The sequence below is a fragment of the Amborella trichopoda genome, chromosome 7 (assembly GCF_054954075.1).
Source record: "Amborella trichopoda isolate Santa Cruz 75 chromosome 7, AtrichopodaSantaCruz75HAP2 v2.0, whole genome shotgun sequence".
Taxonomy (NCBI): domain Eukaryota; kingdom Viridiplantae; phylum Streptophyta; class Magnoliopsida; order Amborellales; family Amborellaceae; genus Amborella; species Amborella trichopoda.
The window spans coordinates 19,055,213-19,068,336 of NC_142342.1; the positions used below are offsets into that span (position 1 = coordinate 19,055,213).

The 13,124-nt window shown below is 37.1% G+C and overlaps 1 protein-coding gene and 1 long non-coding RNA gene across 2 annotated transcripts in view; one reads left to right on the forward strand and one right to left on the reverse strand.

The window, feature by feature from the left end:
* The window catches only part of NIP7;1 (NOD26-like intrinsic protein 7;1), a 32,055-nt gene extending 19,166 nt beyond the window's left edge, over positions 1–12,889 (forward strand). Inside the window, exons 2-5 of the mRNA XM_020671574.2 lie at positions 11,233–11,439; positions 11,618–11,812; positions 12,378–12,439; positions 12,535–12,889. Coding sequence (XP_020527233.1) covers positions 11,233–11,439; positions 11,618–11,812; positions 12,378–12,439; positions 12,535–12,766 — 696 coding nt within the window. The 3' untranslated portion in view covers positions 12,767–12,889. The remainder of the gene's footprint in view (positions 1–11,232; positions 11,440–11,617; positions 11,813–12,377; positions 12,440–12,534) is intronic.
* LOC148781295 (uncharacterized) lies at positions 2,297–5,070 on the reverse strand. The gene is made up of 2 exons (XR_016058904.1): positions 4,900–5,070; positions 2,297–2,702 (listed from the first exon to the last, which is right to left on the reverse strand). It is a non-coding gene; the product is annotated as an uncharacterized LOC148781295 (long non-coding RNA).
* Positions 12,890–13,124: the final 235 nt, after the last annotated feature.

A 13,124-nucleotide genomic window follows, 5' to 3' on the forward strand; every position in this document is an offset into this window, starting at 1 on the left:
CTTTCATGAAATACAGGATTAGATGCTATATGTATTGCTACCCTATTGTTACAAAACATATTCATAGGTAGAGATATGTTAAATCCCATATCTTGAACCATACAAGCTCACTGGCAGTTGAGGCCATAGCTCTATATTCGGCTTCAGCACTAGAACGAGCAACTACAGATTGTTTTTTGCTTTTCTAAGACACCAAATTTCCACCCACCATACCACAATGCCCTGTAATGGATCTTTGATCATTTGAATTACCAGCCCAATCAGTATTAGAGTAACCATAAATATCAACATTATTATTGTTTTTCATCCATATTCCTCTTCCAAGGGAAGATTTTAAATATCTTAAGATCTTATCAACAACTTCGAAGTACACGGTCTTAAGGGCATGCATGAATTGGCTTACCAATCCAACTGCATGTGCGATATCAAGTCCGGTTATGGTTAGGTAGATTAATCTTCCAACCAGTCTTTAATATCGTCCAATGTCCTGTAATAATTCACCATCAGTAGAAGAGATCTTATAGTTGTAATCGATGGGAAGTTCCAAACGTTTAACTCCCATTTTTCCAGTTTATTTCAGTAGGTCTAGAACATATTTTCGTTGAGACAAAAAAATCCGTTTCTTTGAGTAGGCCACTTCTATACCAAGAAAATATCTGAGTTATCCCAAATCCTTAATGTTAAACTTTTTGTGAAGATAATTTTGAGCTTTGCAATTCCCTCCTTGTCGTCACCAGTGATGACGATATCATCAACATAAATGAAAACAATCATTGTTCCACTTTTACCCTTTTTTGAAAACATAGACAAATCAAAAGAACTTCTATGAAAGCTGATATTAAGCAACGCTGAACTGAGCTTAGCATACCAAGCTCTTGTAGGTTGTTTTAACCCATATAAAGACTTGTTTAACTTACATATTAAATGAAATTCCTTTTGTGGATGATGGGGAGGAAGTTCCATGTAGACTTCCTCCTCAAAATCACCATGCAAAAATGCATTTTTAACATCCATTTGTTATAACATCCATCCACAGTTTGCAACAACAGAAAGAAGAGCACGAATAGTAGTCATCTTAGCAACTGGTGCAAAGGTTTCTTTGTAGTCAATTCCATAAGTTTGAGTAAAACCTTTTACAACCAGCCTTGCTTGATGCCTTTGAACAGACCCGTCATTATTATACTTAATCTTAAAAAGCCATTTGCACCTAACATGTTTTTTTCCAAGAGGAAGATGACCAAGATCCCAAGTTTGATTTTTATCTAATGCAAGCAATTCCTCTTTCATGGCTCTTATCCATGTAGGATTCAGATTTGCATCATGAAATGAAGTAGGCTCAATGTTTTCAGAAGTGGTACTCAAAATGGTTGAATGTTTGGAAGAGATATTGTCATAACAAATTTGGTTTTGAATAGGATAAGTGAGTGCATGATAAGTAAAGAAATCATTTAATTTAGAAGGGGCACGAGTTAAACGAGTTGACCTGCTCAAAGGAGGATCAGGAGAAGTCAGGAGACCGGGTCACGGGGTCTTCATGGCTTTCAATAATGGGGCTTTGTCCTTCAAGGGCTTCATTTTCCCTTTGAGCATTATCAAAAACATTATTTTGGTTCTCCCCCTCATTTGTATTTTCCTTCACATCTAATTTAATGATTCTCTTTACATTTCCATCAGGAATAGGCACTGTCACATTATTAGTGTCTCTAGTCTCCCCCTAAATCCTTTTGTCAAAAATTCCAGATGGACTATCTTGAAAAAATGATTCATTTTCATTGAATGTCACATCTGGAGAAATGCATAGTTTCTTTTGTTTGGGATCGTAACACTTGTAACCCTTTTTGGTTGACAAGTACCCAAGAAAAACATATTTTATAGCCCTTTAATCAAGCTTATCATGAGTTTGTCTAGATACATGAACATAACTGATACATCCAAAAGTTCGCAAATGTGAAATATCAATTTTTTTTCCTAGTAAAACTTCAAGAGGAGACTTATTTTGGAGAACTATATTGGGAAGTCTATTAATGAGATAACATGCAGTGAGCATGGCATCAAACTAATAAACCTTAGGTACATGAGTTTCAAACATTATAGATCTTGTGAATTTAAAAAGATGCCTGTTTTTCTCTCAGCTACCCTATTCTGTTGAGGTATTCCTACATAGGATGTCTAATGTATAATGCCAATAGAAGTAAGAACTTATTAAAACTCTTATTAGTATATTCGATGCCATTATCTGATCGAAAATTTGGCATTATACTGATTAGTGATAAGGTTATAGAATGCTTTGAAGGTATCAAAAACTTCACCTTTAGATTTCAAAAGATATATCCATGTGGTTCGTGAGTATTCATCTATAAAGGAAACAAAATATTTGTAACCAGTATAAGACTAACAGGGGCCGGTCCCCACACATCGAAAAGAATCAAATAAAAAGGTTCATCATATGAATGAGAGGCTTGGGAAAATGACAATTTAGTTTGTTTTGAAAAACGACACACTTCACACCCATGAGAATAAAAAACTACACTAGGCATCAACCATTGTAAAGAATGCTCTGATGGATGACCAAGTCGTGAACGCCAAAGTTTACCAGTACGATCATTGATGCGATTAGCAACCAAAGTTTTATTCTTCTGATCCAAAAAATATCACCCTCGTGTCATTCTCCCTTCACCAATCTTCTTCCCCGTGACCCAATCCTGAAACACAACAGTTTGTGGAGAGAAAATGACATTGCAGTTAAGATTCTGTGTGATTTTACTAACTGACATAAGGTTGGATTGGAAGGAAGGCATAAACAAAACTTGAGAATTACAGGAGTCTAAAAAAAAAAATTTGTTTTTCTAATTCCCCGGATAGGATCCATTGAGCCATTTGCAATTGACACTGGAATTTTATTGGCCACTTTTTGAAAATTCGATAAATATTTCAAGTTACCAGTCATGTGGTCAATGGCTCTAGAATCAACAATCCATGTAAAAGTATCTAAATTTGCAGAACTTAAATGGGCAAAGGGATTACTTGGATCATGAGAAAAATCATGCGTAGAAGATGAGCTATGCTTAGCCAGTTGCTATAAAACTTGGGATAATTGTGCAATGGAAATGTGCGAATCAGCATTAGCAGCTTGAGCAGTAGGCCTATCAATTGGCTTTTCTCTAAGAGGTTTCAAATGAGGGTAAAGAAGCCAACACATGTTTTTCATATGTCCAAGAGCCTTATAGTGGTCACATCTAGGTAGTGGTCTACTGCCACGTCCCCTACCACGATATCCTCACCCTTCAAAGTTATTTGAGGTCTTGTTATTACTTTCGGGCTTATCTTTAGAAACAACCATGGTGGATTTTTCAGAATTGTCAATCTCATTCTTAGTTACTGAGTTCATGACCTTTTTCCTTCTTTCTTCTCTCAAAAGAGTGGCCACAACATCAAAAAAACTCGGTAATGCAGAGGATAATAAAATCTGGCTTCTTACTTGTTCATATTCTAGTTTAAGAGCAGCATAAAACTGAAAACCTTTGTCTTGTTCAACCCTTTTCTAAAGTATAGCATGGTCAGTGGTAGTGGGACAATATATGGATAACTCATCCCACATAGGTTTCAATTTTCCAAGCAAATCAGTGATAGATATATCTTTTTGTTTAACTTGAGAAATTTCTTGTTTTAATTGGAAAACACGAGATATATTATGTTGCTGCCATATATTTCTAGTACAAAATCCCACAAGTACTTGGCATTATTAGAATTTGCAAAAATTTTTGCTATATTAGGCTCTATAGAATTTAAAAGCCATGATATAACAAGTTGGTCATTTGGATTCCCACTCCTCAAAACCAGGATCATCTGCTTTTGGAGGCCCTGTTTTGTTAGTAATATATCCTAGTTTTGATCTTCCATTTAAAGCCGTTGAAGAAGTCTTTGACCACATACGACAATTCAGGCCATTCAAATGAATAGTGGTAAGTTTTATACTAGTGTTTCCTTCCGATTCATGCACAATAGTTTGAGAAAATTCAGAGTGTTTACTTTCATCAGCCATGATATAAAAAAGAATGGAAGGCAAGGTATATTCAACCAGAGGAGTTGAGAAAAAAAAATAGTAGCAAGACGCCTAGAGAGAGAGAGCTGATCTGAGCAATATGGATCTAAGATCTGCCCACCAAAAATAAATTGACAGAAAGGATGCAACAAGGAAGACTCTGAGGTCTTTGTTCGCATGCGCGAGAAAATATGGTTGAAAAAGAGAAGATGCCATGCCTTAAAACTATGAATCAAAGCTCTCTCATAAGATGACAGCAATCATAGAAAATCACCGGAAAAGAAGAATTTCCTGGCCAAAGTTGCTTATATAGAGAAGAACCTTAGGCTTTCGAAGCTAATTTGGCTGTACTCACAAGTGCTAAGGTTGAGCAGGAAAAGCGAGCCATAAGGGCATAAGAAACCTTGAAGAAAACCAAATGAAATAATGCCGGTATGACTGAGAAGCTTCAGGACGAATTCAAGTTTCTCTCTCAACAGGTGTCTTCTACATTTGAAGCCAACGAGAAGCTGGAAACCAGTTGGAGAACAACAAAGAAGAGATGGAAAAGCTACTGAAAAAAACAGAGATAGAAAGGAATCTGACAAGAGAGAAGAATCCACCACAAATCGCCAGAAAATAAAATTTCCCGGACAAATTAAAGTCCGAGATAGAAAGGAATCCGACAAGAGAGAAGCGATTACAGTTTGAATAATTTTCTCTCCTCCTTTCTCTCTCTTCCTCTTTCTTCTCTCTCTCTCATTCACATATGTAAAAGACGTGGACCGTCCAAGTTGATGGACCGCCTGCACGCTGCAGCCCAATGAAAAGTTGGGGCAAAAAAAAAAAAAACGAGATCTTGGGGAAACGCAGATAACCTGTGGTAGACCTTGATGCCGAAAACTGTTGGCAACGAAGACCTTGAAGCCCTGCCCTTGTAGCATAGATTTGATCTGCCAGTGAAGAGCAGATTTGTGACTGATGCAGAGATCTGCGAGCCTCTCCACTTTCTCTCGCTAGAGGAGCGGTGCTCTAATACCATGAAAAATGATGGAAAGAAAAAGACTCACAACAATAACGAAGAAGATTTACCTAGTTCGGCTAGGTGGTCCACGTCCACGATAAGGAAGCAAACCACTTTATTTTATTAGGATTACAAGGGTGTTTTTTTCAAATACATAGACTTTTACATTTGATAAAGATAGAAGGTAAATTGTAATATCTCATTTACCATACTGCAAATATAGTAAGCCATCCTGGTGTTGCAGATATAGGTGCTGCAGATATGATAAGCCAGCTATATTTTTCATATTTTTCTAGATTTTCTCAACAACTTCTTTGTTCACATGAATTGATCCAATTTGTGGTAAATGTTTTTGGGATATAATGGCAAATTGTTTCATGCAGGATGGACGTCATATTTTTCTAGATTTTCTCAACAGCTTCTTTGTTCACATGAATTGATCCAATTTGTGGTAAATGTTTTTGGGATATAATGGCAAATTGTTTCATGCAGGATGGACCGCATGACTATATATGTGGTCAAAAAAGTGTAAAACATCTACCTTAAAGATGGATGCAGGTAGCTGTTCCATCTAAAAACAATGAAAACTAAGGGTCGAAATGTTTTCTTGCTAGAATTATTATTTCTGGCTTTTAAAATTTACTTATTTTCTCATTTTCATGATCTCTATGTTAGAGATTATATATCCTTTAAAATTAAGTCAAAAAATCCATCTCAAAATAGATTTATTAATAGGCCCCCATTTCTACATATGCGGGCTTGGCCGTATAGAAACCAGGTCCTTAAAGTTTATATAAGGTTGCAACCTTAAAATGTAGAATTAAAAATGCACCTAAAAAATCCATCGGAAAAGGTTGTTTCATATTCGACATTGATTTATATGAATATGAAAAAGAAAAAGGTTTTGAGTCCTAGAAATAGTGTATCTTGCAATACATTATCTAGACCTTCTATTTTCAAGATTTTCATGTGTATAGATCTACTTGATTTTCACCATTTTTGGAATATATAATTTTATAATTAGACACGAAAATAGATTTTTAGTTAATCCTAAGAATTGTTTGCACCAAAATTACGTGTTATGATAAAATTTGGAGTTCCACCTTAATTGGATTGTTTAAAGTTGCAACTTTATAGAAACCACACCCAATTTTTTATTATAAGAAAAAAGTTCATATGCATTTATTGCATACCAAACGTGCACAATGTAATTTTCACATGAAAATCTTTTCATGCAAATATTTTTAGGGCAAGCTTTCTATGCTTCCCCTACAACATAAAACTTATATACTTACCCTTATCCAACCGTCCATTCTGAATGGAGCGCTAAGATTGCCCATCACAATATCACGTCTCTACACTATTGTGTTTTTAATTTTTTTCCTATAAACTATTTTAATACTAAATTTTGGATATCCAATCTTCTATTAAACTTGCACTAGCAAAAAATATAAAAAATATTTCTAATAAAATAAAATGACCAAAATATTCAAGGGTTATTTTGGTATGTATCATCTTCTCATTTGGTCATTATAGGTGCGCCCCAATGAGAAGATGATACACACCAAATTTCATATTTTTAAAATTTGTATAAAAAAACTAAAAATAAAATACTTTGAGATGTCGGATTTAGATCAAACGGTGAGTGGCTCTCTTGATAAAAATTGGATGGCTGGATGGTAGGGGAAGCATAGATCTTCTATGATGTAGGAGAAGTAAAGAAACCTTTCCATTGTTCTATATCTGCAAATTTGCTCTTATTTTTTATAGTTGGACATTCAAATAACCCAAATACTCAATTTTTTACTCTTTTTTTCTTTCTTTATATTTTCCTTTTTTTCTTTTTTCTGTGTTCCATTAGTTTGGCAAAGATTAGAAAGTAATTTGGCTATGATACTAATTTTTACATTTTTTCTTTTTAATTTAGATTATTTCATAAATACTCTCAATCACAAATCGTGGCATTTCCTTCGTTGTGATCCCAACCAACATAATTTTTGACAAATTTTAAAGTAAAACACATTTCAAGCACTTTCGGAAACATACTTCTCCTACCTCCCAAGCATTGTGAAACATTTTTGCCTCCGCCTTTCACCAGATAAAGTTTATCCTCCTCTTCCTATCACCATGCCCTCCCTCCTCTGCTAAAGTCTAACATCTGCAGTAAATGTTGTTTTTTGGGCTGACACTTCCAAGAAAAGAGCGAAGGTCTGTAGGGCACACAATCCCCTGTTGGTTCTCTAGATAAATAATTTAGCTTCCCGCTCCTCATATCATACCTCAAGAATTTCCACTCGTTGCGCAGTTCAATCGTCTTTTTCATGATAAGAATTTACTCACTCTCAATCTCGTGTATTGGGTTTTGTTCAAATTGCAAAACCTCAATAATAATCTCTTTCTTTCTCTCTCTCTCTTATTTATTTCCCTTTCAATGGAAATATCTGAGTCTTTCTAGCTTGTTCCCATTAAACTCAATGGCACCAACTATACATTTTGGGCTTCATTTATGCGCAATGTCATTCATGGAAAAGGCCTCCTCAGACACATAGATGGGACCCAGAGGAAACCTGATGAGTCAGGAAAAATAGAAGAATGGGGCATAAATGATGCACGAATTATAGCATGGTTAATGAGATCCTGAGAAAGTAATATAGGGATCAATCTCAACACTTTCAAAACTTCTCGAGAAGCATGAAAATTTCTTGAGGAAATTTATAATCGGACTAATTGGGCACGAAAGTATCAGTTAGTACAGGAACTTCGCTCCCTCAAATAGGGAGAGCAGTCAATTCAGGATTTTTACTCTACCCTGAAGATACATTGGGATGTTCTAGTATTTATAGAACCTGTGATTGAAGATGGTCCTAGTGCAGAAATAATTGTCAAATCTTGAACGGAATTTCAAGTTATTTAATTTTTAATGGCACTTTGTCCAAATTTTGAGAGTGTTAGATATGGTTTGATCCGTAGAAGTACTCTCCCCACTCTGAATCAAGCTCTTTTTGAGCTTATTGCAGAAGAAACAAAGATTAAATCTCTTAATTTAGTATTTAAAGGAGACAGTTTTTGCGGCAACCCAACCTCAGAGATCAAATGTGCCTAAACAAAATCAGTGCAATTCATACTATGTGCCTCCCAAGAACATGACATCAATCCGATGTAATTATTGTAAAGAATTGGGACACTTCAAGTACAACTGCCCAAAGAAGAAGAAACCCATATTCGTTACTGTTGTTGATACATGTCCACCATTGATCATGTACCCACCAATTCAAACTGGATCCCACAGTCCTACTCCTGCTTCACCACCTGCGACATTTCTATTGGAACAAGTGCAGTCTACAGTCTATGCTTTCCCAGTCACACCTCGCCTCTGTGCCCACTGCCTTTTGTTCATGTAACTCTATTTCTACTTCTTGGTTGCTCGGCTCAGGAGCTTCTCATCATATGACCTCCAATGAGTCAATTCTAGTTGATTGTAAGTCTTTTTCTGATACTTTCCATACTGCTGATGGAGCCACTATGAAAGTGTAAAAAATGGGCTCTATATCTCTTACCTCCAACTACGAGAGATAAGTTATCTCAAAAGACGGTCAAATGTTGCTTTATCGGTTACCCTAATCATAAAACATGATATAGATGTTATGATCCTGTGACTAAAAGACTTTGGGTATCCCGACATGTGGTGTTTTCTGAGCACATTTCATTTTTTGAAAATAACACAAATACTCCGTTACCCTTTCACCTTTCTTTTTTGGTTCCTTTCTCTGATTCTGTTTCTCATTCCTCTAGTTATTCCACCAGTACTCCTCTTTATGAAGTCCAGGAAGGAACTTCACCAACTCATACTGACAGTCCTAATTAGAACCTTGTACCTGTTGATCCTCTGCTCCCTGCTCTTAGACGAAGCACCCGAGTCTCTATTCCACCTCCCCGACTTGCAGACTATGACACCTTCTTACCTCAGCATCAAATATTCCTTGCCTCTGTTCATTCTTTTTTTGAACCTCAGACGTACCAAGAAGCTGCAAGTCAACTTGAGTGGCAATAAGCAATGACTGATGAGTTATATACTCTCGAGCGTATGCATGCTTGGAACCTTGAAACTCTCCCAAAAGAAAAAAACTGTTGTTGGTTGTCGATGGGTATATAAAATTAAAACTATCGCTAATGGAAGTTTAGAATAAGACAAAGCCCGCGTAGTGTTAAAATGTTATAATCAGCAATATGGTATCGACTTTGTAGAAACCTTTACTCGTGTCGCTCATATTACTACAGTTCGTATACTAATCTCAGTAGCCTCTGTTCAGCAATGACCTCTCTATCAATTAGACTTTTCTCAATGGTGATCTTGATCGTGGATTCTAAACACCACATGTGTAAACTTTGACGGGCCTTACATGGACTCAAACAAGCACCTCGTATTTGGTTTGAGAAGTTTCGTAATGAAGTCCTTTCGGTTGGATTTCAACAAAGTCATCATGACCCAGCCCTCTTTGTTTCTGAAACGTTTGTGGGACGATTTCTCTTGTTACTATATATGGATGATATGATTTTATCTGGTAATGATATGGGCACAATTAATAAAATCAAACAGAAGCTTAGTAGCACATTTGAAATGAAAGATTTGTGTTTCTTACGGTATTTTCTTGGACTCGAAGTTGCCTATTCTCCTCATGGCTATCTGTTGTCACAACTGAAATATGCTTCAGAGATTGTTTCTCAAGTTCGATTCTAGAATGCTTCAAAGAAAGTTGATATCCCTCTTGAGGTCAATGCCAAATTTCGGGCTACCAATGAGGAAGCTCTTCCTGACCCAACCTTTTATAGGTAACTGGTTGGGAAACTAATATATTTGACAATTTCACATCCCGATATTGCTTATGCAGTACATGTGATTAGTCAGATTTTGAGTGCCCCGTGTTCTATCCATTTCGCTGCTGTTTGCGCATCATTCGTTATATCAGGGATTCTCGTGACCAAGCCTTATTCTTCTCCTCTTCTACGTCACTTGAGCTCCAGGCCTACACAGACTCTGATTTTACAAGAAATCCGAGTGATAAAAAATCTACCACCGGATTTTGCATTTTTCTCGATGATTCACTTATCTATTGGAAATGCAAGAAACAAAAATGAATTATTCAATCAATTATGGAAGCTGAATACTTAGCTATGACACAAACTACCATCGAGATTGTTTGGCTATGTTGGCTGCTCGAAGACATGGGTGTCACTATCTTAACTCCTACTTCACTTTATTATGACAACAAGAGTGCCATCTATATCTCTAAAAATCTAGAGTTCTATGAGCGCACAAAACATATTGAAGTCGATTGCCACTATGTTTGACAAGAATATCTCATAGGCACAATTTCCTTACCATATGTGCCTACCGCAGCTCGACTCGCCGACTTCTTCACTAAGTCTCATCCTCCACATCCTTTCTCATAGTTTGTTTCCAAACTCTCAATGATTCATTTCAAATCATCTTGAGTTTGAGGGGGAGTGTTAGTGGATACATATGTATCGTGTATATCAATACACATCATTATGAATATGTATGGGTATAGGTGTTTATTTAGTAATTATCAATAACGGTTGGTATCTATCCAGAATTGTTGTTGGTATTTATCTAGAACTGTTATTAGCTGTATATTTATACGGGTCTTGTACATTCTTAATCAATTCATTGAATACAGAGAAATAGCTTCTCTCACAATGACCTCCATTTACTAAAAATAAATGGTCTCTTTATATACTTTCAAAAAAAAAAAAATTATGGTAAGGCCGCAAATATCTTGCCGTTATGTTTGTAAATTTTCCTTAATTAATTTTAGAAATCAAAATTTAACTGTTTCCACCTGCATTTCTGAAATCGAATCTCCCAAGAGTTAACACATGACATACATTTGGTGAATAATGGTTATCTTGCCCCCGTACCCATTTTGGCAAAATTCATACTCATCATGTTCAGAAAATTGACTAATTTACTCATGTAATTCAAAACAATCATTCATCATAGCAATCTTCAACCCATGTATGCATGAGGAACAGAAATCCTGAAATGCCACACCACCATTGGGAATAGATGGTACAACAGTATTCTACACCATGCCATTACATAACATGTGTTTGTGATTGTGCTGCCCTCTGTTTTGAGGCTCTGTACTATTTATTGGTTGTGCAGGCAGGTGCCGAGATGGTCGGAACTTTCGTTCTCATGTTTTCACTGTGCGGTGCCGTCGGGGCAGGGCAGGGGTTCTTAGAGAGCGCATGTGTTGGGGGTTTAGCAACTGTGGTGGTCGTGATCGCAACATACCCCATCTCTGGTGGGCACATCAACCCGGCTATCACAATTGCGCTCACAGTCTCCACTCCTTTCCCCAAGTTCCTTGTAAGTCACTTCTCCACTGGGCTAGTGGTTGCCAACAGAAAACAACTCCCCGCCGCCTTTCTATATCTACATACTTTTCTTTTCTGCATTTCTATAAATTTGTTAGCTCATTGCAAATCACTGTGTTGTTTGATGGCTTTGTTAGCTCATTGCAAATCTCAGTGTTGTTTGATGGCAGGCGTCAATATATGTCTTTGCGCAGATAGTGGGATCGATGCTGGGCACTGTCATGGGTAAGTATGTGCATCAGATACCATTAGAGTTAATAATGACTGCGCCTCTCCATGGACTTGAACAGGCCATCTTCGCCGAGCTTATTGCCACCTCTGTCATAATGTTCCTTGCATCTTCTTTATCCTATGATGTCTACCCGGTGAGACACTACTCCTCCCACCTTAATTTGCCATCCATATAATGCTCACATTTTGTTGGTTTAAAAGCAAAGCACAATCCTCAAATGAATGTGAGAATTGAGAAACATAGGCTTCTGCAGGTCATTGTAATACATTATATCTTTTTCCTTCTTTCAACCTGCAACTTAAGCAGGTTGCTTGAAACAGAGTCTTGAAAATCGGTGACATATTTGTGCTACAAAATAAATGGACAGTGAACATAACAGCAGTATTAGAAATGAAGATTAGTCACAGGACCTACCAACGAAACCAAGAACCAGATCTAAGACAAGTCCAACCCACCGTAGAAACAAAGCCTATTAAATTTCAGTTTATTTTTTTTGGTCATTTTTCTCTTTTATTAGTTTTGAACTGTCTGACTGGTTAGACCACACGGGTATGAACTGCAACTGATCCGTCTCCATTCCGATATCTGGTCCTTTCCTTTCTAGCTTTATACGTGCTCTAACCTTTGACCTAAGGTGCTGCAGTGTTTACTCATCTGCTAAGATAACTCTTTATTTTTTTGTTATAATATTGGGTCAGATGAGGCAAACACCGGGCTTTGCAATTGGAGCAGCAGTTTCGCTTGCCGTGCTGACCATCGGGTACGTGTGTTTCTTTTTCTTGATTCTAACTTCTAAGTCATGGCGAGCTACGGAATGGTGTTTGAAGATCGTGGGCATTGGTCTTGTTTGTGTAGGCCGGTGTCAGGAGGATCCATGAATCCTGCAAGGTCACTAGGTCCAGCACTGGTTGCTTGGAGGTTCAAGGATCAATGGGCCTACATTGCCGCCCCTATTGCTGGAGCGGTTGCAGGAGCATTCCTCTACAAACTGCTTCGATTTTCCCAACCATCACCTCATCCCTCTCCAACTCATCCATCCTCTCTCCCACATCAACAATTCGAGCTGCCCTCCTCCGGTATCCAATAGTGTAAGAGATTACCCACACTAGCTTCGATCCATCAGCATTTCTCTCTCTTGCTCTGTGCCTGTGTATGTGTCTAGTATGCTTGTGCAAACATGTGCATGCACCAGCGATTAAAGTATCAGAAATTATGACGAAGAAGTCTAATAGCCCGATATCGAAGAAATTTAGCCCTTGCATGTATGTTTTCTTTCTTTCTTCTCATTTGAAACAATCTTTGGCTTTGATTGCATGTGTTAGCAAACAACACAAGAGGGGAAATTTTAGTTTACAAATTACTAGCAAAAGGGCTCGATTCAACTGTAATCATACATGATATTATAGTTTAGAAAATGGGAAGACAGTCTGCAATCAAAATGTGCT